Consider the following 27,973-nt stretch of genomic DNA (forward strand, 5'->3'; position numbering starts at 1 on the left):
CAATTAAAAAATAATCCCTGCTTTAGAAAAACCAACAGTCCAGATGCTCATGTGCTTAATTAGCTCCCCCAGAGGGTTTGCATCCCCAAAGCCCATCCTGGCACCAGCTTGGAGGTCCTTCCTGCATCACTGGGAAACAACAGATTCCTTTATTTTCTGAAGAATAGCCAATATATGGCTGGCTCACACCCATTCCTCACCCCCTCAGGGGTTTGTGCCATCTTGGGGCCAGATCCTGCTTCCTCCTCAAGGGAGCTCTGCCATCAGCTTGGTCTCCTCAAAAGCATCATCTCCCCTCAATCTGTATGGCAGAGTCTGTGTTTCAAGGACTGACTGACTCTCCCTGCACTGCTCAAATCCCAGGAGAGTTTGAGGAGGTAAGGCTTCTACACCCTTACGGATGCTCCCACAAGAATGGGCACCATGAGCATCACCCAAATGCACCAAATGGGTGTAAAAAGCCAGGAATATGCCTGCTTCCAGTGTTTTCCATGTATACTGCCTTCTTTGAGTGACTTTTGTGGCCATGGGCAGCCCTGCTGGAGTGGAGGTGTGAAAATAAAAGTTTAAAAGTTCTTTAAAAGTTTTTAAAAGCCTTTTATGTTCAGCTCTGGATGTGGAGCCTACATTGGATATTGCGGACGTTCTTTGTCTCATGCCCGAAGCAAAACACCAGAAGTTGGAGAGCTGCACCAGCGCCCCATAGCTGGAGGGATTGGGCTTGTGGTGGGAGGTGTAGTGAGCCGTGTCCAACCTCAGCGTCCGCAGCTGAACTGGGAGCTGCCTAGCTCCGTACCGCAGGGATGGATGGAGGAGGATCCAGCTGGGCTGGCTGTGCTTGGAATGAGATGACTCTGCCTGGCACCCAGAGGTGCAAGCGACGTTGTGTGGCGGGAGTACAAGGCAGCCCTTGGCTCCTCTCCCCGGCCAGGTGGGCTCCCACGCTGGCGACCCGCAGCGGGACCGGCGGCACCGCGGGCATCTCCCCCACGCCCTCCGCCCCGTACCGAGGCACTGCGGCCACCCGGGGTGAGGAGAGGGCTGCGTGGGTATCTGCTGCGGGAGCCAGCCATCCCCGAGCGTCTGCAGGGATGCCCTGGCCAGGCTGGGCTTCATTCCCGGACCCCCGGCCCCAGCGATGCGCTGCAGCGGGCGGAGCCCCCCCGGGCTGGGGCCGTGCCCCGCTCTCTCGCCGCCGCTGGGCCGGACCCCGGTCTGCTGACGCAGTGTCTGAGCCCGGCGAGCCGGCTTCAGTTTTTTTTTCTTATTTTATTTTGTAACATTTCTCCCCCGCCTTTCCCGCTCGCGTCCCTCCTCCTCCTCCTCCTCCTCCTCCTCCTCCTCCTTCTCCCCCTCCCCTCGCCCCATTCCCCGTCCGCGTTCCCGGCTCGGCAGGAGCGGCAGGAGGGGCCCGAGCGGAGCGGAGCGGGCAGCGCCGGGGATGGGGCGCGGCTCGGCGGGACCGCGGCCCGTCTGCTCCGCGCTGTGCCCCCCCCTCCGCGGCCCCCTCTGCTGCCTCCTCGGGCTCCAGCTGGTGCTCGGCGCTGCGCACCCAGGTGGGACCGCGCTCTCCCTCCCTCCCTGCACTTTCCCGAGTTTTCTTACGGGGGGAAAAGGGGGGGCGAGGAGCCAAACCACGCCGAGGAGCCGGAACGGGGCTGGGGACGCCCCCCCGGCCGGGCTCCCCCGGGGCGGGGGTAGCGGGACCCCGGCGGCGGCGCGCAGGGCGGGGGGGTCTGCCTCGCTCTAACGCGGATCGCATCGCTGTGGCCTATTTCCTCGCGGAATGTTTCATTTGCTTTTACTACTGTTTGTTTTACTCCATCCCTCTCCGGTCGTGGTGCCTTCCGCCGCATTTTGTTTTCTGCAGTTTGGTCGCGCCGTGTTTTCTTCCCGTCCCGCCGCGTTTTCACTCCCTTTTATCACTCTTGAGTTTAACTCCCCGCGCCAAGCGGCCACGCAGCGCCGGCCGAGGCGGCGGAAACGCTTCCGCGGCCGCTGGAGGGGCCAGGGGGGCTCCGGGCCTAGGGCGGCCCCGGCCCGCGGCGCTCCGCAGCCCCTGGCCGGCCCTTTGTCTCTCGGGGACCGCAGCTCGCCGAGCGGGAGGTCGGGAAGGGGCCGGAGGGATTTGTTGGAGCTTGCCGCCCTCTCGCATCCTGACCCACTCCCCTCTCCCGGCGTGTTAATCTGATGAAAAAGATTTTCATAAAATCTTTTTTTGATCGGATCGGGGCCCGAGTGTGTATTTGCAAACTTTTTTTTTTCTTCTAGTAAGTCTTCACAATAAAGTCAACGGGTTGTATTGCAGCTTTTTTTAACCTTCTGAAGGCACTACGAGCCAGACACTGGAGGCTCCTCTTCATGGCCCCTGAAATTGCCGTTTGAGACCCTTTTCATCCCAATACCGTCTAGCCTAGAACTAAAGAACTGCTTTTGGGACTTCCTTGAATTATTTTGGCTCTATTCAGAAAATTTTAAGATTTGAAAAGAGCAAAATTGACTACTTTTGCCCGAAAAGAACTGTAATCCCTTGGCCTGTTTTGTCAGAGCACATTTAGCAAATCCAAAGCAGACTTGGAAGTGGCAGCATAGGAACACACTGATCCCCTCTCCCATCTCCCCTTGCCCCCCCAGGGCTTTCCCCTCTCCCCTCAGTTTCACAGTGCACTCAAGGGGCAAACATGGACTCGATGACGGTGGGCAGCAATCCCAGGCAAGCAAGGGGTCGGTTCTGGCATCAGAGGAGAAGCTGCTTGGCTGGGAGATGGAGAAAGTAGGAAGCAATGGGAAAGGAGACCCCTCACCCTGGGGCACTTGGAAGAGCGGTCAGGGTTTGCTGCTGTTTGTAGACATCTCAGCTGGACTTCTCACAGCTGAATTCCTGTTAGACCTCCCCATAATTTACTTGAGGGCCGTGAATTCCTCCTTCTGTGGGCTTTTAGGGGGTTATTTCATTTCAGCCAGGTTTTGCTACCTTTACAGGCTGATTCTGGCTGTTTCATCCCAAAAAATGTCAGTGGGCTCCAAGTCTGGCAGTTGTGAGGACAGAGGCACCTCTATCCCGGCCTGGGGCGGGAGCGGTGGCGGCCGAGCCCGTGCTGGGCCGGGGCGAGGAACAAGGCGGCTTTCAGCGGCCGCCAGGGCCACGTCACTCACGCCTCGCTGGTGCTGAGCACCCCCAGCCCCACTGTCAGCTGCTCCTGCCCTGCATCAGTCCTGTTTCTGACCTGGTGGGTGAAGGGGGCAGAGGATGGCGCCAATGGAGGTGCTACATCCAGGATCCCCCAGCACCAGCCCAGATTGCAGCTCAGAGAGGATCCTTACTGGGAGTTTTGGATCAGGATGGAATAGTCCCAGGAGTTCCTTGTTCACAAGGATGCTTTCAATGGGGGCCAGCCCAGCAGACAAGCATTGATTCCCCTGGGGAGCTCTTGCTTCTTTGAGAGGTTTGTGCCAAACCCTCACCTCCAGGATAGCCAGAAAGGTGGAGCAGAGCTCTTGGCTGGAGGTTTGGGGCTCCTTGCTGGAATATCCTTCAGTTCACCCATCTGTGCAGCGTTGTGTGGGCACCTGCATGCCTTCTCAGGGAAACTGAGGCAGCAGCTGCCATCCTGCCATGGCTGCAGGCAGGACAAGGTCCTTATCTCAATGCCAGGACTTGGTGCTGGATCAACTACCCACCTATCCAGTGCTCAGTGTAGGTCCTGCCATGTCAGCTGTGGGTTAGCGAGAATGCAAAAGGGACCTGGAAAGAATTTACAGCCTGTCGAGCAAACACAGCCGCCTTTCCATTAATTTGCCCCCCATTTTCCCCTTTCATAATGGAAATAGCTTGTTGCATGGCAAATGCAGTCCCAAGAAATTATATCTCGATCTTCTTCAGACTGTTTGGGAGCAGGAAAAGGGGTCAGAGCTGGAACCTGGCAGGGCACAAGGGACAGTGGAGACCTCACCTCCCCGCCATTTGCAGCCACAGCAGCACTGGGACGTGGCAGCAGGCTTGGGGATGGGGATGACAAGAGTGAAAAGAGATTTAATTTAACCTTCTGTGCAAAACTGTTCGACTGCAAAACTGTCCTCTTCCCCTAAAGCCGCCCAGCTGGTGTGGGGACCCCAGGTGGTTTCCCATGGGGAGGTGCTCCTTGACAGCGTGTGCAAAGGCATTTTCAGGCATTGAGGTCTTGGTGATGGTTAAAGCCACGTGGCAGATTTTTCTCTCTGGTTTCATTTTCTCTCTGGCTGGATTTTGCACCTTTCCCTGCAGGCAGAGGCACTCTCTTTAAGTATTACTTCCTTAAGTATTTTCCAAGGAAACGTTTTGCCCCAAAATCAAAGCAAATGTGTGCTGAGGGTGCTGTCATCCCTCTGTACTAAATAATTTTTTCCAGATGATAAATCCATCACAAGAGGCTCTGGTCCCATTGACTCGGTGGGTGCTTGGAGCAGGGAAGGCTTTGGTCCAGCTCTGCCAGAGGTCCCAGTGCTGCACGATCATCATGCTCTGCTCAGTTCCATGTGGCTGGATCTTGGGTGGGAGGGGGAGTCGTAGCTGCCCTCCCACCCACTCCAACCCAGCCTAAGCCAGCATTTCCTGATCGGTTGTTTAAGCAATTTGTAAAATTTGTTTCTTCACGTGCAGTGAGGAGCAGGATTTTAATTAATCTGAACTGTGCACAGCTCGCAGAGCATCAACATTTTTCTCATTCCTAAGATTGCTTGGAGCCCAAAAGAGACCCACACAGATGCTCTTGTTCTTAAAGAGCCCATCTGTAATTTCTTAAGGATTAGAAGATGATTAGTGGATTGACTTGCAAATTCCTGGGAGCACTCTTTAGTCTGGGAGCAAAGGTTTGGTGCTTTCAGGGGGCACAGAGTATTTTCCAGTATAATTTCCATGGGGAAATTATACTACTGGGGAAGGGGCCTCTGACAGAATTTTGGACACACAGCTGGGTTGATGCTGGAACTCCCAGAAGAAATGGGGATGTCTGTCTTCCTCCACTTCTCCACTGCACTTTGTGATGTCGCAATAGGGACGCATATGGGATTTTCCATGTAAAACAGCCTTGTTTGCAGGATGGTGCATAGGTGGAATGGACAGATGGAGCTTTTCCCATTCCTCTGTCTGAATCCCGACATGGCAGCTTGGGGCTCTGTAGTAAAGGTCCCATTACCCCGGTAATGGCCTGGTCTGGAAGTGCTGGGCATGAGGCAGATAAAGGGCAGCTGGTGGGAAGTTTCATGGTAAATATAATTTTAATTTAAAAATATATATGTATGTGGGACACCAGAGACTGCCCCTGGTAGTATGAATGTTCTTAGGTTTGGTGAATAGGCATGTCCCTGTCCAGAGACAGTGATACCACTGCTCAGGGAAGGAACATTAGGAGTGAGGCTGGAAAAACAGTAAAGAAGAAATCTATGGATCTTTCATCATTTTGGGGGGAGTTTCTTTAGTAGTTTTGAAATATTTGATAAGTCCTCTGCCAACTGTGCTGGAAGCACCTTGTCTATGAGGACATATCAGGGCTGTCCTGTGTGTCACATCACACCACTGGGGGTCTGGGGTGCTGGTGGCTGAGGGAATGGGGACAGTCAGAGGATCTGGGACCAGAGCAGTGCTCAGGGGTGAGTGACCACTGTGTCCTGGGAGAGAGCCTTTGCCTCTCCCACTATGTTCTTGGTGGAATCCATTGCATTCCTCCATCCTGGCTGGAGCCATTCGAAGGATAGTGCTGCCTTCATGTCCCTGCATTCCTTGGGAGTCAGAACCTCTGGATGAATGCAGCTGCTGCAGGGCTGGAGCCTGGGCCAGGTCTAGGGAGAAATTGGAGAAAATTTCCATCCTTCTGTCCTTTGCTGAGTGCTGGAGGGCAGATTTTGGGGTTCTTGTCTCCCTTGTGGCCACTGCTGTGGTGAGTCCCTTGGGCTGCCAAGGGACAAGCATCCCTTCTGGAATGCATTCATTCATCTGTGACCCAGGCAGGATGTTGGGAGAATGGGCTTCTTAATGTCTGTAGAGAGGCTGAAGTGAAGTATGGGGCCCCTTTCCAAAGCCTTTATGAGACAACAGGAGTGAGCAGGGTGGTAGGTAGCCGTCAACATTGCAGCCAAGTAAGGAGCTCATCACGTACAGCTCCTACCATACAAACAACAGCTTCTCTCTGTCTGCTGGGCCAGCCAAGAGAAGTTTCTCAGCTCCAAGTGGACATCCAGCCTCTCCATACCCTCCATAGCCAGACTATCAGAAGCTTCACTTTCTTCTTTGCAGCAAGAGGTCCTTAATTCCCTGAGGTCTGTTTTTAAAACGAAACAACAACCACCCTCTTTTATTCTGAAGCTTGGCTTGGAGCACCCAGAGCTGCTTCTGGCCCCAGCCTAGCCTCAGGGTTGTGCTGTGCTGAGTGATGCTGTGGGATGTTGGGCATCATTGCTCATTTGCTGTAAACCTCTAATTTAGGAGTGTCAGGGGTGAGGGTTGTGTCTCCTCTCAGCTCAGGAGCAGACAGGACTGGTGCCTTTCTTGAGCCAGACATGTCCTGGGCCTGCCAGAACGGCTGCATTTCCTTCCCTTTTTTTTTTTTTTTTTTTTTTTTTTTTAAGTCTGAAGTTCCTCTCTAAGGAGTTGCATGGAGTTACCGATGCCAGAGGCAGCTGGGGGTGAGGCAGAGCCGTGATGTCCCTCCTGCAGGCTGGGAATGCTCTCGTGTCCCATGATCGCTGGCAGCAGGGATGCTCAAGCTCTGCTGTTGGGAGCTCCCATGGGCACAGCTGATGCTTTTATCGCTGTTTCCCATTCCCAGCCCATAGAAGGATGCACAGGCTTCTTTCCTTTGGCCAAAAATTGGTGCTCTTCATGGCAGTGGCTGTGCTTTTTGCTCTTCTCCGCACCAAGACTGTAAGCATCAGCCATGCCTGCGCTGACTGCTGGAGCTGGACTTTGCTGGGAACTTCTCTCCAGCAAGGGGATTTTCCTCCAGATGAATAATTTGTCCAGTAATATGAAATTCAAGATGGAGTTGGGACTCTTCTGTGACCCTGGTGTATCCCTCAGCAGAACTGTCTGGGCATGGTCAGGGGCAGTCCTGGGATCCTCCCCTCCCAAATGTCACTGGAAGGTGAATTGTTGGGCTGGTCTCTCCCCGTTCCAGCAGTTCCTTCTCTTCCTCAGGGCTGTGCAAGCTGGGCCCAGCTGATGCTCTGTCAGGTGAAACTCTCCTGTGTTCCATGAGCAATGATTTTTGGTTCTTTGTGGAGTCCCAAAATGGCTTGGGTTGAAAGGGTCCTTAAAGACCCAGGGGCACCTTCCACTAGTATGGACTGCTTCAAGCCCCATCCAGCCAGGCCTTGGACATTCCCAGGGGTGGGACAGTCACAGATTCTCTGGGCAACCTGTGCCAGGGCCACTCCACCCTCACAGGGAAGAATTTCTTCCCATTTAACCCTGCCCTCCTCCAGCTTAAAGCCACTGTCCTGTCACTCCAGGCCCTTGTCCAAAGTCCCTGTCCAGCTCTCCTGGAGCCCCTTTAGGCACTGGAAGGAGCTCTAAGGTCTCCCTGGAAACTTCTCCAGGCTGAACATCCCCAGCTCTTCCAGCCTGACTGTATTTTTGGTCATATTTTTCTATGTTTTTTTTTTTAATGCCACGGGAATTTTTCTTCTCTGCTGCTGATCTTTCCCCCATACTTGGTGCATCCCCACCATGTTTATTGTGAATGAGTTCCCAGTTCCCACAGTTTTTCACTCATCATGGCCATGTGGGTTTCAGAGCCACTGCTCACCCTTGGGCTGCAAAAATGGGCTGAAAAGATGGTGTTTTGGAGTAGGTGGCTTGGGGCTGCTATGCTCTGTTTGCTGGCAGGTGAGAAACATTACATGAGGATGTTCAGGCTGAAATGGGGATTCCTTTCTTCACCTTGCAAGTGAAGGGTGGGTTTCTTGCTGCAGGACGTTACAGGTAAAACCTTTTCCTGGGCTCACAAATCCAAATGAAGGTGTTAGCAAGCACAGAGGGCTGCAGCCCCTGAGGGAGCTCGTGAGTCTCAGAGTGCCAGTGGAGCCCTGTTTGCTGGCATGGCTAGGGCACCTTGTGGGCTTCAAGGCTTTGCTGCCTTTACTGGCTGGTTTGGAGCAAATCAAATCCAGCGTGTGTCTGCAGCACAGGAATCTCCAAGGGGGATCCGTCCCTGTGGCTCCAGAGGTGTTCAGCCTCCTGCACAAGCAACTTGGAGCTGTGTTTTTTGGGACATCCCACATAAAGGGGAACATTGAGTGAGAACAAGGGCAGGGAGCACCTTTCCCAGGGCAGCTGCAGGGCAGGGATGAGTTCCAGAGGTTTGCAAGGGGCTCTGGCATCACACGGTGCCATGATCACCCTCAGCAAGGAGCCAGAGAGGTGGCAGGGGCTGCCAGGGATGTGGTATCAGAGCCTGGCAGCACTGACACGTTGGGGACAGCATTTGCCTTCAGTTGTAACTGAAGCCAGAGCCCTGGAGCTGCTCCAGTCCAGGATAACTGGGACTGGGGTCCTTTTTTGAATTTGCTCCCTGCTGGTGATAGGAGGGTGACAAATGCAATGGAGCAGGGATGCTCTGGGTGTTGTGGGTGGCTGAGCTGGAATGTGCTTGGGGCTGGGTGATGCCAAGGATGCCCATCCGTGCTGTGCTGCAGGGCTTTCTCTGTCCACTGTCCTTGTGGCCTCTCTCATCCAGTGCTGCCCACAGTCCCCAAAACAGCTGAAAGTTTGTGCAGTTTTCCATATTCTCTTGAGGATGGTAAAGCTGTTGTGGAAAGGGTTGAGCTGAGTTCCTTCACTTCAGGCTTCCTGCTGGCCAAGAACTTGCTTTTTTTGAGTAAGAAGAAGAATCTGGAGCCAGCACAGGGTGTAAAAGCTCCCTTGAGGGCTGCCTCAAAAGATGGCAGCTTCTCCATCCCTGCAGTGTTCAGCCACCAGTGCCAAGGCCAATTTCTCCTGTGGTGCTCAGGCATGAGCACCCAGTATTTCCCACGAGGGTGAGGAGAATGTTTCTGCTGGCAGAGCCAGTGTCCTGCTGTCAGTGCTGTTCCCCCTGTCCCCACCATCACACTGCCTTGTAGCACCAGCTGCTTTCTGTGATCCCACCAGCAGGCTGCAGGCAGCATCCCAGCGGATGCATGGCAGGAGCAAGGCACCATCCTTGATGGAATGTGTGGGATTTTGCTTTGTTTTCACAAGTCCTCCACAGAGGAGGAGGACCAGGATGCGATGGGTTAGAGCTGCTCCAAGCTGGCCCTGCTCAAAAGAGGGAGGATGCAGGAGGGAGGGACAGAGTGTGCCAATACCAGCCCTGGTTTAATTTTGGTGATTTCAGGCAGATCATGCAGCGGGATTGTGTTTTCCTTGTCCTATACCAGAGGACAGCCCCTCTTTGGGAAGGATCTGCAGCTGTTGATGTGATTTGGTTTGCATAACTGGGGGGCGTTTGGAAAGTTCTGCATGTGTGATTTCAGGTCCACAGGTGGGTACCAAAACCTGAGGAACATCTCTGGAAGGAGTCAGCCAGAGCTGTGCCATGGCTACTGAGGGTAGTGCAGGACAGCAGGTCCTGGAAAGGATGGGGACATTCCCAGTCTCTTTGGGATGCTCCTCTGGAGCCACCTCCTGCAAGGATCGGGTTTGCTCTGCAGAATATCAGCTTGGGGAAAGGGATTCATTGATCCAAACTTGCCTCCTCCCACCCAACTAAACATGTATCCTGGGGTCAGGAATGCTGAATGCTCCTTTCAGTGCCCAGGAGCTTATCCAAGCACCACTGCCAATGTCATGGACACCATGGACCTAGTCTATTCCAAATTCTGTAGAAATTAGGGAAAGAAAGGTGTATTTTTGATGAAACACCGCTTTGCTGCCTTGTGTTGAGCTCATGCAGGTCATCCCCCCAGCAGTGCACAGCGAGCAGTTTTGCTGGAAGAGCTGAGGGGGATGCCAGGGCTGAGCTGGTGCTGGAGCTTTCCCATTCCTCCATGGCCCAGCTGACCCTGGGGACACACTGCTGGCCTCTCCTGCCTTCTGTGAGCCAATGGGCTGAGCTGCTTGCGGCGTGCAGGGGCTGCCCAAGTCCCATAGCCTATAATTTCCTACCTCCAGTTCTTCTCTTTTTAGAGTAAAATGGTATTTTGTGCTTCTCTGGCCCCGGGCCTGCCCCCTCCAGTCTGGATGGCTTCCTTGAATGTGGTGCCACTGCAGGACCACTGGTGAGTGTGGCCCTTGCATGGTGCTGCCAGCCCCAGTGTGGCACTGAGCACCTTGACACCGATTCCTGAGCTGCTCCAGGGCTCTTCCAACCTGGTATTAAGTTTTTATTGAAAGACAGGGCTCACAGATGTCCTGTTGCTGTTGCTGTCTGTGGTGATGCTCATAGTAGAGCAGCTTTTCTGTTCTAAGGAGCAAAGCACTGGTGTTTGGCTCCTTGCAGAGCAGCCACTGTGGTATCAGGCCCCAGGGAGGCCTCATCCTTCTCCAGTGGGTCACAGCACTGATGCTGCATCACCCAAACCTGCTTATAGACCCCCACAGCCCTGGTGCTGGAGGGGCTTCACTGCCCTCTCTTTAGGTGGGAAGGGGAAAGCAATGGTCTGGGTGTGGGAGAAGGTGTTTGGTGGGAGAGGAGTTGGTCTCCCACTGTCCAGGTCGGGATCAGGCCAGTTCCAGCTGGAGAAACACCAGCACCAGCTTAAGGAGCATGACCTTCGGCCAGCCAGAATCAGCCCTGTCTAGATTTTTGCTTCTTTTCTCACTTGCCATGATTTTAAAAATATTTTCAGTGAAATGAAATGTTTCATTAACATGAAATAAATAAATTAATGAAATAAAATTTAATTTTATTAACTTAATTAAATATTAAATAAATATTTAAATTTAAATAAAGCCCTGCAAACAAGCTTCACGTTTGTTCATTTGACATAATCAAAAAAATGTCATCTGGGCTGGGGAAGGGGCCTCTGACATAATTTTGGACACAAAGCTGTGTCGATGCTGGAACTCCCAGAAGAAATGGAAATGTCTGTCTTCCTCCACTTCTTTTTTCCTCTCATACACAGAGCAGAAAAGTTCTGTGAATCAAGATGTTTGTTGCTTGAATGTGCAGGAGCTGTCTGTAACAACTGAGCTGGGCCAGGGTGAGGTTGTGGGGAAATAGGAAATGAAAACCTTTTCAGCCCAAAGAATTCATACAATGGCAAAAAACCAAAGCAAACCAAAGCTAAATATAGTGGGGCCCGTGAGTTCACTTGGACTTCTGGCGAATGTTTGTGGTGGAAAAAAAGTTGGTGTTTTATAACAAAGAACAACAAAAGTGCTGATGTTGATATGGTGCTTTAGGAGGATTCTTGCTGGGGTGTTGGGATAAGAAGAGACAGTGACAAGCCCTAAGGTGGCTTTTTAGCTTAGAAACATTCATTTGAAGAAATAAAGTGTCTTTTAAACTTGACACATCAGCTGGAGCAGCATGTCCCAGCATGTCTGGGATTTACTGGTTTGTGCAGGTTTTGGGATAAAGTCACATGGTGGGGGTCAGGGAATTTTCTTGGGGAATCATGGTTGGCCTGTGGCAGCAGGCAGGACTGTGGGATGTGTGTGGAGTTAGGTTGATCTCGGCCTGCCTTCCCTCATCGGCTGCACCTCTGTCTGCTGGCAGCAATTCCCCTCACTCGGCTTCCGCCTCCCGGTGCGTGGGCTGGGATTCCAAAGGGTCCTGACATGACATTTTGTATTTGCTGGGACTGGGGCTGTGCAGGCACTTTCCTTCACAGGATGGGAGACCTTCCCCAGCAGTTCCTGTTTGCTCCATAGTTTTTAGCAGGTCCCCAGACACACATCACAGCAGTGATGGATGCGCTATTTCCCTGCTCTGTTTTTCTCCGCCTGGAGCAGATGGGTGGTGTGAAGCCATTGGCTTCTCAGCACTGGCAGCATGGCAATGCCTGGGAATGCTGCAGCCAACTGCTGCCCATGGGAGGTCAGTTTTGAGCAGCTCTAGCAATGCAGTTAGCGTGGGTGAGCACTTTGTGCTGGGTCCCATGCCCAGGAGCCACCCTTGGTGATGCCACAGTAGATACAGACACCCACCTGTGTCACTCTGCCCGCAGCCCACCAGCAGGAATGGGCATTGGGGCAAACCCTGAGTCAGTGCTGAAGGGAAGTGGTGGTCCCCAGCATGCCAGGTGCTGTGCCCAGGGATGCATGCCAAAACTTGCTTTGCACAGAGCCAGAATATCCTGTCAAGAGTCAGGGCCATGCGTGGCACATACTGAATCTCACCCCTCAATGCTTTCACCCTTTCCGTTTGTTCTCTCCCCAGACTCCAAAGTCTTTCTCATCTACAACACGGGCACGCAGGGCTGCCTGGAGACCAAGGACTCGCTGGTGCGACTGGCCAAGGGCTGCAACGCCAGTTCCACAGCCCAGCAGTGGAAATGGGTCTCCCGAAATCGCCTCTTCAATGTGGGGGCCATGCAGTGCCTGGGAGTATCATGGCATGGCACCAATGCCACAGCAGGGCTGCACCTCTTGGCCACCTATGAGTGTGACCGTGAGTCAGTCAACATGCGCTGGAGCTGCCGTGGGCTCGGGGAGCAGCTCTCGCAGCATCTAGGTGCCCGCCTGGGCAATTCCTCCCTGGACAGGGGGGACCAGGTGCATGGCTCACAGTGGAGGACGTATGGCACCGAGGAAGATCTGTGCTCCATGTCCTACTCTGGTAACGCCTCCTTGGGCACTGGTGTTTTCCTGTAACTCAAACCAACCCCAAAATGTGAGCTGAGGCTGTGGTGCTGCAGCAACTGGGTCCTGCCTAGGAAGCTCAGTCCCAGCTTGTTGGGGCTGCAGAGCCAGGCAGGATCAGGGCGATGGGGAGTGGGAAGCCTCCGGGCACTGCACAGCCCCCCACACTCGGCCAACCTGCGCCCCTCACCCCAAATCTCCCTCCAGCCCCCATAGACACATCCTCAAGCAATGCCTCCTCTTTTCTCTCAGAGATTTACACCATCCAGGGCAACTCCCATGGGAAGCCCTGCACCATCCCCTTCAAGTACGACAACCAGTGGTTTCACGAGTGCACCAGCACAGGACGGGAGGATGGGCACCTCTGGTGTGCCACCACCCAGGACTATGGCAAGGATGAGCGGTGGGGCTTCTGCCCCATAAAGAGTAAGTAGGGGGACGCATCCCATGGAAAAAAGCAAAAACCCCAAATCCCCTCTTAGGGGCTTCCAGGCTTCTCGTCTCCCCTGTGAGCAGTCTGCAGCGCCAGAGCAGCATGTTGTTGGGGTTTATTGGGTTATTGAGGATTTTCTTCTGTCTGTGTTGGGTGCTCACCCTGCTCATCCCCACAGGCAATGACTGTGAGACCTTTTGGGACAAGGACCACCTCACAAACAGCTGCTACCAGTTCAACTTCCAGTCCACCCTGTCATGGCAGGAAGCCTGGAATAGCTGTGAGCAGCAAGGGGCCAACCTGCTGAGCATCACAGAGATCCATGAGCAGACCTACATCAATGGTGAGATTCTGGCAGCCTATCTGTGTACTCCTCATCTGGAGCAGAGCTGATGGCAATGTGGGCATTGCCGCTGCCAGTTTGCTCTGCTTGCCCCACATTTGAGAGGGTGACAAGCTGAGGAGTGAGCTGGGCTGGGGGACTGAGTCTGCCCTGCTGGCTGTGTTGGCTACAGGTCTGTTGACTGGGTACAGCTCCACGCTCTGGATTGGCCTGAATGACCTGGACATCAATGGAGGCTGGCAGTGGTCGGACAACTCACCCCTCAAGTACCTCAACTGGGAGAATGGTGAGACAGGGGAGGTTGTGGTGGTGATGGGGCTTGAGGAACACCCAGTGATCACCCAAGGTGGCTCCATGGCAAGGGAGGTGGCCCAGGCTGCTGCAGGGACAGAGAGCCCCAGGGGCCTGTGTAACAGCCTGGGATCTCTGTGGAGCTGGAGCAGGGACACAGGGTGCTAAGGGGGAATTGGCCCTCTGCAAACACTCGTTGACCCTGTGGATAACGTGGATTGTCACTCCTTGTTTGGCGAGTTGCTGCATCCCTGCTTAGTGCTGGAGTGTGGCTGAGGAATGGTTCCCAGCTGCAGACACCCATCCCTAACCCTGGGGTACTCAGAGGGAAGAGGGCCCATTGATCATGCCTGGTGCCATCACCCAAAGGCATTTGGGGGAAAACAGTGATACTCTTGGAGGAGGTTTGAGGACAGGTGGGAGAAGTTCAGGTCTGGTATTTTGACCCATTGACTGCTGTTGACATTTCCAGGTAAAACAGTGACCCTTTGGGTTCTTGTTTATTGAGGCACTATAAATAATCCTGGGGTCATGTCTTCGTCATGCAAAATAACAAAATAAAAGGGGTTTTAATGGTGTTGAAGCCGGGAGAGCTGCATTGGTGGCTCTGTCCTGACTCCTCCTTATCCCCAGTAGCCTGTCCCCTCCTTATCCCATTCTCCAGACCAGCCCGACAACCCCAGTGAGGAGAACTGCGGGGTGATTCGCACCGAGTCGTCCGGGGGATGGCAGAACCGCGACTGTGGCATCGCCCTCCCCTACGTCTGCAAGAAGAAGCCCAACGCCACGGCTGACCCCTTCCTGGCGGGTGAGCAGGGGTGACCAGCACTGGGAATGGGCCAGCTCCATAGCCCATCTGGTGCTCCCACCTCAGCATGATCGGGGGATGCCACCCATATAGGTGCCCCTGGTATCCTCAGCTTGCTGGTGTCCTAAGTGTGCAGAGCAAGGCTTGAGCTCCCTAGATTTAGGAAAAGTCATCCCCAAGGAACATTTCCAAGAAGTGCTTTATGCCATTCCAGGTTGCGTGGTAAGGGAGGGATGGAGAGCAGCTTGTCCCCGTGGCCCCCAGGGGAGGGGATGCTCTCTCTCTGTCCTTATTCCTCTGCAGACAGAAGGGATTTTATTTTCTCCCTGGAGCTCTGAAGACACCATTCCTACATCTTGCACTGCCTATTATATTTTGGCCGTGGCTTTCCCACTGCGGCTTTGGCTTCGCCTGCTGAGCACCCGTAGGACTGTGGTCCTTTCCCTGCCAAGGAGAGGGCTGGATAGCTGGGCAGGAACCCTCAGGCTGCTTTGTGTCCTGCCAGACTCGTGGTCAGAGGTGAAGGTGGACTGTGAGCCCAGCTGGCAGCCCTTCCAGTCCAACTGCTACCGGCTGGTAGGAGAGAAGAAGAGCTGGCAGGAGGCAAAGAAGACCTGCCTGCGGAGTGGGGGTGATTTGGTCAGCATCCACACGCTCTCTGAGCTGGAATTTGTCACCAAGGAGATCAAGCAAGGTAAGAGGAGCTTTCTGTGCCAGCAGCCCCTTTCCTGTCTTATGGGGTCCATGGAAAAGTCCCTGGATATGCTGGAGGCTGCAGAGTTGACTTTGTGCTTGTGCAGGGAGCGGAGGTCCCAGGCTGGCAGGTGCTGTGTTCCTTGGAGGAGCCCATGATCTGGGTGCGTCCTCCATCCAGCAAATGTAAAAGCTGTTCCCAGAGCAGGCAGTGCTAAGTCAAAACTACACAGCTGCAGCTGGGAATAGTGCTAGTCCCAGCTAGTTAATGTAGGAAAAGATGGGGAAAAAAATCCTGCTGGACTTGCTGGAGGAGGCCAGCAAGGAGGTATAAGAGAGTGGAGGAAGGAGAGGAAATACTGCTGCCCTCAGGCTGGGAGCAGACTGGGATGTGCTGGAAAGGAATGGCTGAAAACCAGTAGTTCACTGGATCTGAGCTTGCAGTTCTGGACTTGTACTCCCATACTGCTAGCCCCTCTCTGAAAGCTGCAGGCAAATGTCCCTGTGTTTCCCACTCTGGGGGTCCATGTCCTTGTAATTTCCTACTCCAGGGGTCCATCCTTGCAGGCAGGAGCTGCCCTGCCCTGTCCTGCCCTCTCCTGTCCACTGGCACAAGGAGTTCAGAGCTGAGCCCTGAGTGGGTTTTGGCAGGTGCTGGTGCAGAGACCAGTTCCATCATGAGGGCTGAGGTCATGGGGGGTCTGCACAGGGTCAGCCAGGGGGAGCGAACTTCACTCCCTCCCTTCCTGTCCCGGCAGATGTGGAGGAGCTCTGGATTGGCCTAAATGACCTCAAGCTGCAAATGAACTTTGAGTGGTCAGATGGGACACCTGTGAGGTTCACGTACTGGCACCCCTTTGAGCCTAACAACTTCCGTGACAGCCTGGAGGACTGTGTTACCATCTGGGGACCGGTGAGAGCCCGGAGGGGATGGGGGGTGATCCTGCACCTCTGCAGGGAGCACTGCAGCATGCTCATTGCTGAGGAAGTCATTCCTCAGGGAGTGTCTCCAGCTGTGTTCAGCTAGCTCATCTGAGCCATTGGGATGGGAGGAATCTATGTCATCATCGTTGGGGATTTGGTGTAGGGGAGTAAAGTCTTTGGACCCAGTGTAGAGATGAAGGGACGGGGACATTCCCCAGGCTGTCAGATGGGCTCACTGCCACTTTTTTTACCATCCTGCAGGAAGGGAGGTGGAATGACAGCCCGTGTAACCAGACCCTGCCCTCCATCTGCAAAAAGCCTGGTCGGGTGAGCCAGGAGAAGGAGGAGGATGACCACGGGTGCCGAAAGGTGAGGGGCACATGGGGCAGCAGTAGTTCTGGCTGCTCCATGGTTCTGCATGGTGCTTGAGGCTTCAAGGGGACCTTTCCCTAAAACCATTTAGGGGAGCCCTGATGAGCAGCACCCAGAGCAGCTGGTGTGTGCCTGAGAACTGCTGAGCTGGAGCTGGAGCACTCTGGGGCTGCTGAGCCTCTCGCTGCCATGGTAGAGGAGTCCATGGGAAGAAATTGGGACACAAAACACATGCGTCTGGGCACATTGTCCAAGACTCTTCCCCATCAGGCAGCCTTGGCTGCTAGCAGGGATGTTCATTTTATCCCCCCTTCCCTCTCTTTGTGCTAAAACACAGGAGCACGTGGGAACCTGGCAGGATGGAGGTGGCTGCCAGCCCTACGCCTTGACAAGATGGCAGGTTGCCTCCTCCGGGCAGGGCATGGGCATTTTGGGGACACTAAACCAGCAGATTCTCACTCAGCCTGTGCCCTGCCTCGGTTTCCCCAGCCGTTGCACAGGGCTGAAGCCGGCCTGTTCCCACGCTTGCTGGGAAGTGGTTTTTGTGGTTCTCTGCAAAGCCTCCAAGCACTGAGTCTGGCAGCAGCATGGCTCTTGAACCTCTCCCAGCCTTTCAGAGCTGGCCGGCATGCTTGTGCCCTGGCTAGCAAGCAGCTGCTCCAGGCCAACTCCCAGAGGTGCTGCTGGACTCCTCCCGTGTCCCAGCCCCATTTCAAGCAGCTGCTCGGCTGTGCCAGAGCTTGGGGGAGCACAGCAGCCAGGAGAGCTGCCATGCAGAGCCAGATTTGAGGGCAGCCGGACGTGGCTGAAGAGCCTCCGTGTCCACAGGTACTATGGATGAGACACTCAGTTGCAGAGTTCTGCTACCATGTATCTGCGTGTCCCCAAAGCGGTCCTGAGGACTCCCTGTTGAGATTTAACTCCCTCCTGGCTCTCCAGCCTCAGTCTTAGCTTGGCCTTGGGTGCCCAGCAGAGATGCACTGGGAAATGAACTGTGAGGGATAAATGAACCAATGAACCAATGCAAGGGACAAATGAACCAAGAACCATCCTTCCTCTACTTACTCATTCTCAATGAGGACTTTTGCCACCCAGAGGCAGAAGCTGGTGGAGAGGAGGCACATCTTGCTCAGGCATTCGGTTCTATCCACTCCGGCCACTGCGCTGGTTTTTCATGGTGGCCTTGCTGCTTTTTCCCCCTTTAAAAAATCTCCTTTATTTCAGGAACAGCCTTAAAAAGGAAGCAATGAAGTATAGAGGTTTGGGCAATGGAAAGGCAGATCAGGAGGGATGTGGGGGCACACTGGAGTTGGAAGCTGGAGGCAGCACTTGGGGTTGGGGATCCTGTCCTGGTCCTCTTTTAGATCACAGGGACTAGTTGTGGTGCTGTATGTGGGAGTGCACCCTTGGGGTATTAGGGGTGCTGAGGCTGGTGCTGGTTGGGGACCCATCTGGGGACCTTGCATTGTCCCAGGACAGGCCTCCTTTCTTGGTTGCTCAGTTGCATCTATGCTATTCCGGAGGGACCCAGCTTATGAGTCTGTACCTGGATTTGCCAGCTTCAGAGAAAGGCTGCAGGAGCAGGAACTTGGAGGCAAAACTGGGATTTGCGGTTGTTTTCATTTTCATCCCCAAAGCTGCTGTCCTGCTTCCTTCCCCACTGTGCTGATGACACTGCACTGATGACACATATGGCATGTGCCCCCACTGTCCTTCCAATGCCCAGGGGACTGAGGAGTAGAACCCTAGTGATGCTTTCCCCTTCCAGGGGGTCCATGAGCCTGGAGCCACTTGGTTCCTTGGCTGAGCCACTTCACCCTTGTGAAGGGTGTGTGTCCCCTCTTGCAGATGAGTCCCCATGTCCCTCCTGACTCTGCCACCACCGCTGCCACCCCCAGGGCCACCCTGCTCCCTGCTCTGGCAGAAAACAGACACTATTGTGTCTCCAACCCCGGAGAGACTCCAACATCAACAAGGCAGGGGATTAAAGCTGGCTGCGGTGGTACTTGCTTTGGACTCAGTCCTGCAGTGTAAAGAGGAGGATTGTGTTCCCCTGCCTGCTCCCTGGCCGGGGCTTGACGCGGGCAGGGAGAGCTGTTGCCCCAGCTTTGAAGCTGCCTGGGTGTTTATTTTCCCTTGTAGCCATGTCCTCTGAGGCCAGGGGCTTGTTGAAGCTCAAAGCTGAGCGGGGTCAAGCTGGGGCAGCTGGGGGCAGGAGACCTCCCAGGAGAAGGCAGAGGTGGTGGTGGGGAACTTGGGATGTTGCTCTCGTGCCCTGGGATTGCTCCCATCCTTCTGGGGAGGTCAAGGTGGGCAGTGGTGGATGTTCCCTTGTCACCCATCCCCAGGGCTGGAAGTGGCACAGCCCATCCTGCTTCTGGCTGGGTGAGGACCGTGTCCCCTACACTGACGCCCGCAAGACATGCTCTGACTACAGCTCCACGCTGGTTACCATCACCAACAGGTCAGTGCCATGCCAGTGGTGGTGGGTTTGCCCCAAAACAAGCCCTGCAAGGAAGTGACTTCCAAGGGCTGGAGCATCATGGGCAGCTCAGTGTCTCGGTGGACGATCCCGCTCTCACTGTCCCTTCAGGTTCGAGCAGGCATATGTGAGCAGTCTCATCTATGGCTGGGATGGGGAGTATTTTTGGACAGCTCTGCAGGACATCAATGAGACGGGCGCATTCCACTGGCTGAGCGGTGATGAGGTGACGTACACTCACTGGAACCGCAACCAGCCCGGTAAGGGATGGGGGTGGGATGAGGACTCCCCCTTCATGGAGGGCAGGGCTGGCACTGCCCTCCAGAACAGTCCAACTCTAAGGCTGGCATCTCTCCTGCTCTTGTGAGCACTCCAGGTTACAACAAGGGTGGCTGCGTGGCCCTGGCCACCGGCAGCTCCATGGGGCTGTGGGAGGTGAAGAACTGCAGCACCTTCAAGGCCAAGTACATCTGTCGACAGAACTTGGGCACCCCAGTCAATCCTGAACTGCCCAGTCCTTTCCCCACACCCAGCCTCACTGCCACCTGCCCCCCAGGATGGAGCTCCGACCCCAAACTACGTCATTGCTACAAGGTGAAGGGGGGTTGGACAGGTTGGTGTGGGGATGCACATGCCTCCCCTGTGCAGGGGAATGAAGGGGCACATTTTGGTGCTTGCAAGAGGCACTCCACAACCCTGGCTGGGGCTGGATGGCACCACTGTGTCCTGGGACACGGCTGCCTGCAGGTTGGAACAAGGCTCTGCTCCTGTTCTGCTGTTGAGCCTCCCATGCTGTGGGTTTTTGCTTTCCCAGGTATTCAACTTCGAAAAGCTGCAAGAGAAGAAGACGTGGATCGCTGCACAGGAATTCTGCCGGGAGCTGGGAGCCCAGCTGCTCAGCCTAGGCAGCTATGAGGAGGAGCATTTTGTTGCCAACACCCTCAACAAGATTTTTGGGTGAGAGGCTGGGGGCATCAGCGTGTGTCCCACTGCTGGTGTGTGCTTGCCACAAGCCCACAGCCCTCCTGGTGATCTAGCACATGTGAGTGGATGGATGGATGGATGGATGGATGGATGGATGGATGGATGGATGGATGGATGGATCTCTCTGAGCACAGACCAGTGTACAGAAGGTGCATCAGTTGGTGTGGCTAATGTGGGAGATGCACAGGAAGTTCAGTGTAATTTGGGGATGGAGCTTGGGTTTAAAGCAGCTCCAGTCCTGAGATGGCATGCCTGTTATCCCAATTCCTATCTTCAGGTATGTGGGGATGGCAGGCTTTGAAAACAAACAGAAAAAGCCTTGATTATAAATATATATTTGTAGAGAAGTATAAACCCCTCTGGTTTGAAGGAGGTTGTGTACTCACATGTGCCCCTGGGTCCCCACAGGGAGTCAGAACCGGAGCTCCATGAGCAGCACTGGTTCTGGATTGGCCTGAACCGGCGGGACCCTGCTGGGGACCAGAGCTGGAGGTGGAGCGACGGCCTGGGGGTGAGTCCAGGGGGCATTTGGGTTGTGGGAGGGACGAATCTGGTGCCGGTGGAAAGGACCAACACTGCCCATCTCTCTCAACCCCCAGTTTTTCTACCACAACTTTGACCGCAGCAACTATGATGATGATGACATCCGGAGCTGCACAGTGCTGGATCTGGCCTCCCTGCAGTGGATGCCAATGCAGTGTGAAGCCCAGCTGGACTGGATCTGCAAACTGCCCAAAGGTACTGGCAAAGGGGTCCCCAAAACCATCAGCTGTGACTGACCTGGAGGAGCATGGGCTGTAGGGTGGCGGAATCCTTAGGAGGAGGGAGGGTGATTCCTAATTCAGGGACTGGGACAGGTACTGTCACTTCTGGGGGAATTCAGGAGGGGCATCCTGCCGTTGTAGCCCATGGATGGTTTGCAGAGAAGCATCCATGGGAGCATCCCAGCCTGCACCCCACTGACACCTTCTCTTGCCCTTTCTCCAGGTGCCGATGTGAAGGAGCCAGAGATCACAACCCAAGGTGTGTTAGCCACAGCCTTTTGACACGGTCACAGAATATTTTGAGTTGGAAAGGACCCACAAGGACTATTGAGTCCAGCTCCTGGCCCTGCACCCCAGCAATCCTACCCTGTGCTTGAGAGTGTTGTCCAAATACTCCTTGAGCTCTGGCAGCCATGGAGCCATAGTTACTGTCCTGGGGAGCCTGTTCAGTGCCTGACCACTCACTGAGGGAAGAACCTTTTCCTGATATCCAACCTCAACCTCTCCTGGCTCAACTTCAGGTCATGCATAGACCACCTGATGTCTTCAATGGATGTCTGCTGCAGTGTTATTAAGAGGATGGATCCTGGGCAGGGTTGTGGGAGGGAGGGGAATCCAGGCATCTCACTGCAGCTCCATTGCAGGAGACGGACAAAAGCAAAGCAGCCCAATAGACAGAGATGTGGATGTCCTGTCAGGGTGACCATGGCAGGGGTGTCAGCTTCAGTGTAAGGTCTGGTCTGTGCCTGCAGGCAGCAAAGAGTGGGTGAAGTACCAGGAAGCCGAGTACAAGTTCTTTGAACACCACTCAACATGGCTGCAGGCAAAGCGCATCTGCAGCTGGTTCCAGGCTGAGCTGACGTCGGTGCACAGCAAGGCCGAGCTGCACTTCCTGGGCCAGAACCTGAAGAAGGTACCAAGGGGACAGGAACTTCCCAGGGCACCAGTGGCCATGGGCTCTGCTACCTTGTGGGTGCTCTTCCTTGCCTTCTTTCACCCTTTTCTGGAGGGACCATATTTGGGGGTGCTAGGCTTTGCTGAGGTCATGATGGGTTTGTGTGGTGGCTGGTCCTGATGCCTGGGGGTGGGTTTGGGGCTTCGCAAAGTGATGTTTTTTGACTTGCTTTTGCAAGCTGGGGAAGGGTGTCTGATCCCCATGGCAGCCTCAGTTGCCTCCAAAGACTCTCCAGTCCCTGAAGGGCACTGATATGTCCTCTCTGGGCGTGCAGTTCTCCAGGGGCCAGGAGCAGCACTGGTGGATTGGGCTGCACACCTACGAGAACGACGGGAGGTTCAAGTAAGTCACAGCCACTGTATCCCTGGACATCCCTACCCTACAGTGCCCATGACATCCCCATACCACTGTCCCTGCACAGTGCTGTTCCCACATCTCAGAGTGCTGTGACTCAGCAGCTGCATCTTGGGTCTCATCCTGGGGTGCTGGGCTGGAGATTCCTCACCCAAGAGGGTAGTGTGGAAAAAGCTCCCAGTTAGGGCATTCAAGTGGTCCCATTCACCAAGTCACTGCTCATCCTCCTGATGCTGTTCCAGGTGGTCTGATGGATCCCTCCTCAACTTTGTCTCTTGGGCACCAGGCAAGCCTCGGCCCATCAGCAAGGACAGGAAGTGTGTGTACATGACAGCCAGCCGAGGTGAGGGCAGGGCAGGGCTCCACATGGGCCTCTGAGTGGCTGGGGCACTGGTACCAGTGCAAAGGGGCTTCATGCCCAGCCTGTCCCTTCCAACAGAGGACTGGGGGGACCAGAAGTGCATGACAGCACTTCCTTACATCTGCAAGCGAAGCAACGCGACAGCTGTGAAGCCTTCCCTCTTTCCGGTACCTGCTGCCACAAGTGGGGGCTGTCCCCAAGGCTGGCTGCCCTTCCTCAGCAAGGTACCAGTGGAGGGAGAGGGGACAGCAGGATGGGAGAGGGGATGGCAGGATGGAGAGGTGACAGCTCCTTCCTAGTCTTCCACCAGCCCTGCGGAGCCACAGAGAGAGTGGCTGCAAAATGGCAGGATGGAGATGCCTGCACATGTTTTGTGGGGAGTGCTGGGGGGTGCATTTACAGGGATGCTGGGAGACATGCTATGGGATGGTGAAGGTGAGGTGTGTGCACAGGTTTGCCAGGATAGATGTGGAAGGGCAGAGGGGTTGGGGGGTGGCCTGCATGAGGGTGTGAAGGGGAGAAGGACCATTGTGGCAGAATGGGGCTGCAGAGGGTGGCTGAGTGGGGAGGGTGCAGGGCTCAGGACTGGGGTCAGCTGCATCTCCTGGCCCATCCTGTGCCCCTGCGTCTGCAGTGTTTCAGCTTCAATGGCCACAACAAAGGCGAGATAGTGAAGTGGCCAGAGGCGAAGCAGTTGTGTGAGAGCCAGGGCGCCATCCTGGCCACCATTGCCAGCCCCCTGGAGCAGGGTAGGTCTCTGCCCCACCACCCCACCAGGGTTCTATTTGCCAGTGGTGGTCCTCAGCCTCTGACCTGTCATTTGCAGCCTTCATCACTTCCATGCTGCCCAACATCTCCTTGGACCTCTGGATTGGCCTGCACGATGCCCAGGGGGAGTTCCAGTGGGTGGAGGGGGAACCGCTGCGGCACGTGAGCTGGGCACCTGGAGAGCCCTCAGGCTGCAGCTCCTCCAGCCCCAATGACAAGCTGGTGAGGGAGATTGCCCATAGCACCCCCTTCCCTCAGGAAGGTCCCACAGTGCCAGGCCCAGCCTTGGAAAAGGAAAGATTTAGTGGGCTGGGGTGGCTCTCCGAGGGCAGTGCAGGATGCAGCCCTGCAGGGTGGGGGTTTCTGGCATGGGAATCTCTGCTGTGTGGGACAACAGTGCTAGGAGCAGTGCTGACCTTGTGGTTTGGCTGTGCAGACCAACTGTGTTGTGGTGTGGCATGGCTCACCCCCTCTCTTCACGGGACGCTGGGATGACCGGAGCTGCCTGGAGGAGAAACACGGCTATGTCTGCCAGCGGAGCATAGGTAGGAGGGGGATGAGGGGACAGCCCCAGCTCTCTTGGCTGAGGAGCTGTCACTGCCAGCCTGGTGCCCCATGCTGTGATGGGACTGGGGAACCTGGGGCAATGGGTTTAGCTTGAGGAGACGGACTTAACTTAGGTGGGTGGGTCTCTGATCCCAGCCTTTTGTGGGACAGCCCCAAACCTGTGCACACCAACCTGGCTCAGTGTGTCCCCACAGGGACGTGCATCCTGGTGGACAGCTCCTAGGTGGGGATGGTGCTAGGATGTCATGCTTGTTGTTCCTGAGGATGTCCTTCTGTCCTTCCCAGTTGCACCAGGATGTTGCCAGGTGCAACCAGCACAATACTGCTAGGGGCAGACTGGCCTGGGTAGGGATGAACAAAAGGGTGACCCACCTAGGATGCAGGAACATCCTCCATGCCCTCTGACCATGTCTCTTTTCTCCTCCAGACCCGGCCCTGAGCCCTGCGCAGGCACCATTCCCCCCTTCTCCTACTGGCACCCTCTTTTACCACAACAGCACTTACCGCATCCTGCAGAAACCCCTCAGGTGGCACGAGGCGCTGCTGCTTTGCGAGACCCTCAATGCCACCCTGGCCACCATCTCCAACCCTTACAGCCAGGCCTTCCTCACACAGGCCGTCAGCAGCCTGCAGGCTCCGCTCTGGATTGGGTTGGCCAATGATGAGGTGAGGGAAGGGGGCAGGCACCTGGGGCACGGGTCCCCAGAGGGATCACAGCAGCCTCCCAGCACCTCCTCCCTGTGGTGTTCCAGGGAGGCCGGAGCTACTCGTGGCTGACGGAGGAGAATCTCATCTACACCAACTGGCAGGACGGGGAGCCCCAGCAGATCACTGGCTGCTCCTACATGGACACGGACGGGAGCTGGCGCACAGCTGGCTGTGACACCAGGCTGCAGGGGGGCATCTGTCAGTTCCAAACAGGTGCTGGCCAGCGGCCTGGGGTAGTCTGGGTGGGGTGTGACCAAGGGATGGAGACGGCATCCCACCAGGGACCTTCTGGAACATGTCCTTGTGGGTCTTGTGCTCTGGGACCCCAACACCCTGTGCCCCACCACACCTTTAATATACCATGTGCTTCCCAGGTCACCCCCGCACGCACAAGTGGACCTACAGTGGCAGCTGTCCCAAATCGCTGGAGGACTCGTCCTGGATCCCCTTCCGGGATCACTGCTACACCTTCCACATGGAGATCACTCTTGGGCAGAAGGATGCCATGAAGAGGTGCCAGAAAGGTATGAGGGAGCTGGGGTGGTAAAGGAGGGTGATGCTTCATTGGAAATGGAAAAGAGTGGGATCCCCAGGATGCTTGTGGGTGCAGCAGAGCCCCCTTGTCCCTGTGCTCCTGTCCAGCCTTGGTCAGCCATCATCTCCTTGCTGTTCCTTGTTAGGGTTCCCCAATCGTCATGTGGTTCATGGGTGGGTCCTGAACTTTGTCCTGTTGGGCACTGCTGCTCCCTAACTCAATCCTCTCAGTTCTGGGCTTCTCCGTGACAGTCTTCCCTCTGCAGTTGGCGGCACAGTGTTGTCCATCCAGGATGAAATGGAGAATGTCTTTGTGTGGGAGCATCTCCAGGCGTACGAGGGCCTTTCCAAGGGGGCCTGGCTGGGCATGACCTTCAACCCCAAAGGTACAAAGGAAGGAATGAGGTTTGAGATATTCCCTCAGGCACCTCCATGAACTCCCACCAAGTCTGTGGTGAGCAGAGGAAGCCCTTGGTGGTGGCACCAGTGAGGAGGGCTCATACCATAGTGTGACCAGGCACACTAGTGTCTCAGGCTGTGCTGGACATACTGTGTGTGCCCTCCTCTGGCTCGGTGGGATAGGAAACCCAAAGCCTTCTTCAAGGCACTGGAGCCTGCAGATTCAGGAAGCCCCTGGTCCTCCTCATCACACCACCTCACCATAGAATCACAGAATCATGGGATGGTTTGGGTTGGAAGAGACCTTAAGGCCAATCCAGTCTCACCCCCTGCCATGGACAGGCCCACCTTCTACTAGACCAGGCTTCCCAGAGCCCTGTCACACTTCCTTGTACTTTCTGAACTGGAGCAAAGGTGGGGTGTCCTCTTCAGCTTCCTTAAGCCTAATTTTCCCATTTTCCAGGTGGCACCTTGGTTTGGCATGACAACAGTGCTGTGAACTACTCCAACTGGGGCCAGCACGACACGGGGCCCAGCATGCTTAGCCAGAACAGCTGCTACTGGATCCAGAGCAGCAATGGCGTGTGGCGTTTAGGCTCCTGCACAAACGTAACCATGGGGGTCATTTGCAAGATCCCCCGAGGTACGGCCCCCTCTGCTGCTTGAGGCTTCTGGGCTGATGTAGGGTGAGCTGGGGGTCTGGGCAGGATGGTGCACAGCAGAACTGTTACAGTGGCAGGACCAACCACATGTTTTCAGTAATTCCAGTGCAGGGGCTTGTACGGGTTGGTGTTGGGGTTTACAGGTCTCCATTGGGCTCAGTGATGGGCTGCGCCCAATGTGTCTCATTGGCTGCGTCAGCTCCTTGGGGCGGGATGAGGCCGATGGGACAGTGGTAGAGCAGAGCCAGAGGACCAGCCCAGCTATCATCACCTGTTGCCCGTGTGGTGCAGCACTGGGAGCAGTGCAGAGTGTGGGTCCAGAGTTGCTGGTTGTGGGAAGATGGGAGGGTGTCGTGGCTATGCACTCACCTGTCTATGTTGCCATTGCAGTGGAGGAGAGCAGCTTTTCCAGGGCAGGTGAGTAGCACCATCAGCCTGGGCATAGTACTGGGACTGGAAACAAGGACTGGGAGCCTGTGCCACAGCCCGACTTATGTAAATAATGAAAGGAATGGGGTTTACGGGTGGGGAATGCCATTCCCAAGTGACTTTGGCCTTGACTTAGGACTTCTCAGCAGCAGGAGCCATCATTTCATGAAGGTGTGTGTCTGCCCAGCTGCTTGCCAGACTCTCCTTCCAGTGCCCACACTGCCTGGTCAGTCAGGGGGATGGCCAGCATGTTTGCTGGTAGGATCCCAAAGATCCATCCCAGGCAGCTGCTAAATGTTCATACACACCACAAAAGACCCAGGGAGTCTGCCCAGCCCCAGGAGGTCTGCCCAGAGCAAGATGTCCACAAAACACCAAAGCAGATTGGCAGTCACAGAATATGCTGAGCTGGAAGGGACCCACCAGGATCAAGGATCATTGAGTCCAGCTCTTTAAGTGAATGACCCATACGGAAATCAAATCCACAACCTTGGTGTTATTAGCATCATGCTTAACCAACTGAGCTAATCTCATTCCAGTCCTGTCCTGCTCTCCAGGGCAGTGGTCAGCCCCAAGACTGTCAGAGCTCAGGAAGTGTTTGGTCAGCACTCTCAGGCACAGGGCTGGATTCTTGGGGTGTCCTGTGCAGGTCCAGGAGTTGGACTTGGTGACCTTTGTGGGTTCCTTCCAACTCGGGACATTCTATGATTAAATCACCCTGTCCAGAAACACAGGTTTAGCTGGAGCCCCACCAGCCTCAGCCTCTCCTGCAGGCTGAGCAGGGAACAGGAGCCATCTGTCTGCCTCTCAACAGCCTTTTCCTCCCTGCAGCTCTGCCAGAGAACACAACAACCATCGCAGTGGTTGTGCTGTCGACACTGGCACTGTGCACCGTGCTGGGGGTCGTTGTCTTCCTGTACAAGCGCCGACAGGGCGCAGAGCGGGGCGCCTTCGAGAGCGCTCGCTACAGCCGCACCACCTCCAACCCCAGTGAATCTGCTGAGAAGAACATCCTGGTGTCAGACATGGAGATGAACGAGCAGCAAGACTAATGGCAGAGGGGACGCTGGGGATGGGGATCTGGGGAGGGGGGAGGATGGAGAGCATCATGCATGCTATCCCCATGGTGCACGGGGCAGGGGTAGCAGCAGGACTGGTGTGGCAGGGCAGGGAGAGGGGCTGGGATCAGGGTTGCGGTCCAGCCAGGTGGGCAAGAGGGAGCCAGGGTCCCTCCTGCCCGGCATGTCACTGCCATCCCCTCTGGGCTTGTCCCCAGCTGCTGGGATTTTGCCTGCAGCAGCTGTGGTGGCAGTTTCAGAGCTAAAAAGTTTTGAGAGAAGTTGCTGCATAAGTTTGAGAGCTTTCCAGTGGCATGAACGGGC

At 55.3% G+C, this 27,973-nt stretch overlaps 1 protein-coding gene across 2 annotated transcripts; it reads left to right on the plus strand.

Annotated features, from left to right (window-relative positions):
- Window positions 1-1,441: 1,441 nt before the first annotated feature.
- MRC2 (mannose receptor C type 2) lies at window positions 1,442-27,648 on the plus strand. Of its 2 annotated transcripts, XM_058041622.1 has the most exons (30): window positions 1,442-1,556; window positions 12,339-12,737; window positions 13,013-13,186; window positions 13,372-13,536; window positions 13,709-13,822; window positions 14,492-14,635; window positions 15,141-15,329; window positions 16,087-16,241; window positions 16,514-16,621; window positions 18,973-19,088; window positions 19,218-19,366; window positions 19,483-19,700; window positions 19,921-20,063; window positions 20,499-20,601; window positions 20,690-20,828; window positions 21,078-21,113; window positions 21,607-21,767; window positions 22,084-22,151; window positions 22,406-22,506; window positions 22,603-22,748; window positions 23,159-23,273; window positions 23,351-23,514; window positions 23,729-23,837; window positions 24,287-24,525; window positions 24,612-24,780; window positions 24,942-25,091; window positions 25,368-25,487; window positions 25,964-26,143; window positions 26,553-26,579; window positions 27,423-27,648. In XM_058041622.1, the coding sequence occupies exons 1-30, from the start codon at window positions 1,442-1,444 to the stop codon at window positions 27,641-27,643; spliced, it is 4,437 nt and encodes a 1,478-aa protein (XP_057897605.1). In that variant the 3' UTR covers window positions 27,644-27,648. The 2 variants fall into 2 exon arrangements, with proteins under 2 accessions (XP_057897605.1, XP_057897604.1); XM_058041621.1 differs by lacking the exon at window positions 1,442-1,556 and having other exon boundaries at window positions 12,020-12,737.
- The last annotated feature ends 325 nt before the right edge of the window (window positions 27,649-27,973 follow it).

The sequence above is a fragment of the Melospiza georgiana genome, chromosome 28 (assembly GCF_028018845.1).
Source record: "Melospiza georgiana isolate bMelGeo1 chromosome 28, bMelGeo1.pri, whole genome shotgun sequence".
Classification (NCBI taxonomy): Eukaryota; Metazoa; Chordata; class Aves; order Passeriformes; family Passerellidae; genus Melospiza; species Melospiza georgiana.